This window comes from Mus caroli, chromosome 8 (genome assembly GCF_900094665.2).
Source record: "Mus caroli chromosome 8, CAROLI_EIJ_v1.1, whole genome shotgun sequence".
In the NCBI taxonomy this organism is placed as follows: domain Eukaryota; kingdom Metazoa; phylum Chordata; class Mammalia; order Rodentia; family Muridae; genus Mus; species Mus caroli.
The window spans coordinates 115,204,294-115,210,713 of record NC_034577.1 but is presented as its reverse complement, the minus strand read 5'-3'; the positions used below and the strand labels follow the sequence as shown (position 1 = coordinate 115,210,713).

The 6,420-nt window shown below is 43.5% G+C and overlaps 1 protein-coding gene across 2 annotated transcripts in view; it reads right to left on the bottom strand.

The window, feature by feature from the left end:
• Nucleotides 1-47: 47 nt before the first annotated feature.
• The window catches only part of Urb2 (URB2 ribosome biogenesis homolog), a 26,896-nt gene continuing 20,523 nt past the window's right edge, over nucleotides 48-6,420 (bottom strand). For both annotated transcript variants that reach the window (XM_021170568.2, XM_021170566.2), the window contains exons 9-10: nucleotides 3,207-3,346; nucleotides 48-1,273 (exon numbers count right to left, since the gene is read on the bottom strand). In XM_021170568.2, the coding sequence (XP_021026227.1) occupies nucleotides 1,076-1,273; nucleotides 3,207-3,346 (338 nt within the window). In that variant the 3' untranslated portion in view covers nucleotides 48-1,075. The remainder of the gene's footprint in view (nucleotides 1,274-3,206; nucleotides 3,347-6,420) is intronic.

The following is a 6,420-nucleotide window of genomic DNA, read 5'->3' as shown; positions in this document are numbered from 1 at the left end:
ACTCACTTTGTAGACCAGGCTGGCCTCGAACTCAGAAATCCGCCTGCCTCTGCCTCCCAAGTGCTGGGATTAAAGGCGTGCGCCACCACGCCCGGCTATAACATTATTTTTTGAACTGAGTAGGAAAAGATTTGTAATCAACTTCTCAAACTGAAGTGGGAACAAGCAGGAGTCCTCTCTCCTGTGCTAGAGCACTTCCCTACCAGACAAGTACACACCACCTTACTGGGCCCTGGCTGTTCCCCCAGCACCACCAGAATTCCCAATGGGACGGCACAGTGTAGCAGCTGGACAGTGTCTCTGTGCAACTTGATTTAACTTAAAGAGCAGAATTACTCAAACAGGGTTCAATTATAGACCCACGTATCAGAAGCAAAATACCAATTCTACACAGTTTACAGCCAGAAGAGAGAGGAAAGAAAGGACCACATTAGGTACAGTCATAATGGTCAGGAATTTTTCCATTAAATTCATCTCAGAACCCATTTCCAAGTTTGTTTGTTTGTTTGTTTTCAATACAAGGTTTCTGTGTGTGGCTGTCCTAGACTTTGCTGGCCTCAAACTCACAGAGATCCACCTCTCTCTGCCTCCTGAATGCTGGGATTAAAGATGTGCACCACCAAGCCCAGTCCCGGATTCCAGGTCTCTTATACCACACTTAGTTTTCAAAGGTGTACTGAGGCATGCAGGTGTGGCTGAATCGCAGAAGTGTGCAATTAATGTGTGTGAGGGCCTGGTTCAATCTTTATGCTGCTGGAGGGGTGGGATATCAAAGAACACTTAGCATTTTAAAAAAAGCTATAAAAATATATAATCCCCAAGATGGGCAAGGTGATGCATGCATTTAGACTCGGCATACGGAAAGCAGAGGGATCTCTGTGAGTTCAAAGCCAGCCTGGTGTTCTACATAGTGACTTCTAGGCCATTCAAGGATATACAGTGAGACTGTGTGTGTGTGTTTGTGTGTTTCCATGGTTGTTGACAACATGTATGAGAACGTCAGAAGCCTTATATCCTCCAGGGCTCTGAGCCATGAATATTCTGCAAGGTGTCCCAGGTGGCTCTGTGGTATGACCTAGGCCGTATATCTTTTCTCTCCTTCATGCTTGGCCTTGTGGTACTTGAGGTAGTCGCTGTGCAGATCCTTAAAGACATCTCGTGCTCCAGCCTGTAGTGAGGCCCGAAGAAACTGGATATCCCGCTCCATGCAAAGATCCAAGATGAGATAAATTCCCTCCTGAAGCAGGTTCTTCACAGGTGGGTACAAGGTTACCTGGGAAGGAAGGAGGGCTCTCAGCAAAAACCAAGCAATATGCTGAAAACCCTGAAGCTTAGACAGCAGCATGAAACTGGTGAAGCCAGAACCCTGGCCTTGAGACTTTCTAAGACAAACGATGCAGTTTCTACCATTAGGATCAATGGTCAATGAATGAAAACATATCCCAGCAGCTTCAAAACTCATTGGAGGAGATGAGCACTAACCACTACTCTCCCAAGCTAGCAATATGGAGAGATCTTTTTGTAAACTTGATCTGGAAGTAAAAGACAAAGTACTGGAAACATCTGTATGTTTTCATTGGGACTCTCACCACATAAAGCAGACTAAACAACCAGGCCTGTGGGTTACACCATCTCCTGACCAGCAGGGTCTTCCCAGGACACCTGCCTGTCCCTTGCACGTCCTCCCACAACACCCAAACTACAGAAGCACAGGGAATGAATACAGAGATCTCTTTGGCTAACTTTGCTCTTAAGCATTTAATTAAACCTAAGCATGCTGCCTGGGAAAATGTATGGCTCTCAGTAGCAGTCTCTAATGCATATGGAGAATTTTCTTCATTACTAAATCTAAAAATAAATGAAAGATAAGACCTAGATTGCTGCCAGTGGGTTCTAGGATGTAATGGTCTTAAATAATTCACAAGGCCTTTCTATTCTCAAGATTAAAACAAAACAAAACAAAAAGGAAAAAATGGACAAGTTTAAATTAGAGATGACTAACGAAGCCAGGAAGCCAGAGATTTCATAGAGCAAATCTTAGAATAATATGACTTAAGAGTTCCAATTCTCACTTCACGTTTTGGCCCTCAGCAAAGTTAAATTACTATGCCTCCTTTTAGTCTCCAGTTAAAAAGTCAAGCTTTTCTCTCCTGAAAAGCTTCTGTGTTAATGACTCACACGCTTGGGAAATATCAAGCTTCGATAAAACTGCTAAATACTCAGGGAGATCAAAGTACAAGGCCTTGTGCCATCCTAGGAACACTAAAAATATCTTCTCGTGCACTTAATCAGCATTGCTGCCCCTCCCGCCCCAGTCAGAGCTCCTGGGATAACAACAAGCTTTACACCGAAGTCAGCAAGGGTGTGGGTTGGAAGGTTACTCAACAGTTACAGTTACTTCAAACAGGGAAGTAATCTAGAAGGGCTGTTCAACCAAACCTCCCTGGAGAAATGCTGCCGTCTCTAGCCAGACACTCCATTACAGTGCCCACCGAGAGACCCCAATACCAAGCCAGCCCACTAGACTGGCTATTTCCCAGACAGAGGCATGAAATGTGTGTATACAAATAAAAGCAAATGAAGACACACGCACCCTCTATTCTCCCGGCTCTCTGACACACTGGCACTCACTATCAAAGTAAAGCTCTGATGCCACGTGTTGTCCTGAGCTGCCTGACCATGGGCACCAGTAGCTTGTGACCAGTGAGAACAGCACACTGACAAACGCAACAAGTGACTGTCTAAATGACGAATTCAGCATTCAAACTCCAGTCCAAAAGTCAGACTAATCTGGACAAAAATCACTGGTAACACATTTCTACCCCCATGGTCTGCTCTGAGTGTCTGGGAGCAGCAGAACCGCCCCCCCTTTTCTATGACCTTATGGTCTGGGTCCATAAGAGCTCTGGGTTCTTGGCCATGGATGACATTTCACTTGCATATCGGGTAGATAACAAGGAGAAAAGAAAACAGGTTCAAGCCTGTACTAGAACCAGAGACCTGGGAGTCCTGAGCAACTTCAGTGAGGGGCTTCAATGACCCTTACACATTCCTTGGTCCTGACCATAACTCCATAAGGCTGCTGATTACCCCCACCCCAACACACACCACGTACAGGAAAGGGCCTAGGACTGCCATTCTGGGTAAAAGCCATGTTCTAAGACCGTGAATGAAAACCCGTGATGAGTATGTTGTTTGGTTTTTACCTTCTGGATCTCTGTCACATACTGGGCCACCAGGAACGGGGAGAACGTGGTGAACTCCTCAGCTCGAGTAGCAAGGTGGCTATACATCCTCTCCACCAGGCGTGCAGACTCAAGGACCACTGTCAGGTCATCCACGCTCCCTACAGACGGCAAATGATCAACATTGAAATGGCCAGAGTATCTCTGCGAGTCATTTCAATACAAACAGAAAGGACTGCAACTTTCTACTCTTTCCAGACTCTAAACAGCTTATTCTGTAGATAAAAATAGAGTAAAAGACATGTCCAAACACAACAACAGTAAAAATACAATATTCAAGTCTGTGCTTTCCTAAGGGGTCTGTGATAACTAGTTTTCATTGTCAACCTACTGGATTTTAACAGCCCTAACAAGACAAATCTCTGGGGGAGTGAGTGTGTGAGAGGCAGTCTCCAGGAAGGATTACGTGAGCAGAGAAGACCACCCTGACCATGGACAGCATCACCCCATGGTCTGGAGTCCTGGGGAAGGAAAGGAGTAGCAAAGCCAAGCGAGCCCCAGCATTCTCCTCTCTCTGCTTCCTGACTACAGACACTGGTGACCAAACCCCCACACTTCGGTCCTCATGACGGACTGTAGCTCCTCAAACTGTGAGACAAATTAAACCCCTCCTTCCTGAAGCTGTTTTGTCAGTATTTATCACAGCCAGGAGAAAAGCAACTAATAACTAAAAACTAGAAAATCAATGCTTTTCAGGGTAAAAAAATCTATGATTGTTATCATTATTTTAAAGGAGATAGAGTACTGTAAGATAGGATCAAATTAAAATGATCAAGAAATGATTTGAGAGGATTTAGGAGTTCCAAATTATGTCTTTGCCTCTGTTGGTTTTGGAAACTGTCTGTGTAAGGTTTTCCTTTTATTGGCAAATGGAGATGAGATGTAATAGCATCAGCACCCACCTCACCCTATCACCACAGACAGCCCCACCTCACCCTATTTTCCCAGAGCCACTTCTTACTCCCTGTCTGTCCTCACTACTCAGTGTAAGACCATCTAGTCCCTGGGCTCCCCAAGCCTGCACTGCCCAGGTAGGGAGCTCTGGCCCATGCTACATCACCTCCCAAGCTTTGCTGGGCACAGTGATGGCTACAAATTTACTTATAAATCTGGAAAATGCAAACAAACCCAGGAGAAAAAAAAAAAAAAAGGAAGGTAGACTGTTATTGCTGAGGGTCAGGCCAAATAGAAAAGACACAGAACTCAGAAGTTGAAATAATGTTCTATGTTTGACTATGGTGCAGCTTCACTTTGTTCTTAATTGTCAATAAGACGAAGTTCAGCATACATACAATCAATCCCAATAAAACTAGTATTTCTAGGTTTTTTTAGAATAAACATGCAGATATCTTTTATAAATACAATTTAAGCTGGGCATGGTGACGCACACCTTTAATCCCAGCACTTGTGAGAGAAGAACAGTAGGATCTCTGTGAGTTTGAGACCAACTTGGTCTATGAAGTGAGTTCTGGGATATCCGGGGTTCTTTTACAGAGAAACCCTGTCAATAAATAAGTAGATAGATAAATGCAGCTTTCTAGATCAATGTAGTTTCTGTGAAATTATGTTAACATTTTGGGAGGTATTTCACAAGGCCATATTCATGCTTCACGACCTAACATTCTATTGCTTCTCTTTTCAGACAACATACGTAACTGGCACTGATTATTGCAGTCATCAATTTTATGCATAAAAATAAGAGTACACTAGAACTCAAAAAGGAGAAGAACAGAGCTAAAGTCTTCTGGGTCAGGACACAGGTGTAGAGAGAACAGTCTTGGGATCAGAGAGGACTGAGCTAGGCCAGCCCGAAGCACCTGCTTCTGTGCATGTTCAGAACATGTGGTAAGGAACAACCTGGATGTAGCATTTGGCCACACTGTACTTCCACAGTCCACAGCAAGACCTGGGTTTAGCTGTCTGCCTCCCTGGTTAGACCAGAAGAGAAATCACTATCAGAGTAGTATCTTGGGATATTAAAGAACCTTAACCAAAACCGCAGACAGTCATCATATAAACAGCAGTGGCTAGCAACGAGAATGAGCTCATTACCAGCCATAAATATCAGTAATTTTTAATGCTAGGTCAACACATGCACTGTGCCATGCACGGGAGATGGTGACTACTAGCTATGCCACTAGTTGTCCACAGTTGGTCAGAGCAAAGGATAACTACAGGACTTGTCAATAGTGCCATCCTCTCATCTCCTCTTCTTTCCAGAAAAAGAAGTTTCAGAGACACTAGATGCATCCACAGTTTGGGTTATAGTAAAAGGTGATGATCTGAAATAAGTTAAAAAAAATTATCTTGAGCATGGAGGATAGCTGTTAGCTTGAGGCCAGTCTGGTCTACATAAAGAGTTCTGGGCCAGCCAAGGGCTACATGTGAGAGCCTATCTCAAACAAACGAACAAACAAACAAGCACACAAACAAACAAACATTTTCCTGAGAGATGCCCGGTTGGGTTGTACTTAGTTCTGTTCTTGTTTTTGTGAGCTTGACATTAGCTAGAGTGATTAGAGTTGGGAACAGAACCTCAGCTGAAAAAATGCCTCCATCATATTGCCTGTAGGCAAGTCTATCACCCATTGTCTTTATTAATGATTCATGTAAGAGGGCACATGCCACAGGGTGCCATCCTTGGGCAGTGGTCCTGAGTTGTATAAAAGAGCAGGCTGAGCAAACCCTGGAAAGCAAGCCAGCAAGCAGCATTCCCCATGGCCTTTAGTTCCTGCCTATGAATTCCTGCCCTGACTAAGTGTGGCCTGAGAGCTATGAGTTGAAATCAACCCTTTCCCTCCACCATGTGATGTTTTATCACAGCAACAGAAATCCTAAGTACAAATCCTAAGACAAGACGCTGAAGAGGCATCTCAGTCCAGATGGCCAACTTATAGTCCTAGCACCTATGTCTATCAGGTGACTTAAAACTACGTGCAACTTTAGTTCTAAGATATCAAATACCATCTTCTGGTCTCCACCAGCATTAACATTGCACACATAATTCACACAAACACAATTCACACAAACACACATACGTAAATAAAAATAAATATTTTTTCAAAAAATAGTCTTTAAATTTTTTTTCTGGAATATTCACTTGATAATCCGAATAATTCTCACATCACCTTAGTTCAGTGGTTTTACTTTCTTTTCTTTTTTCTTTTTTTTTTTT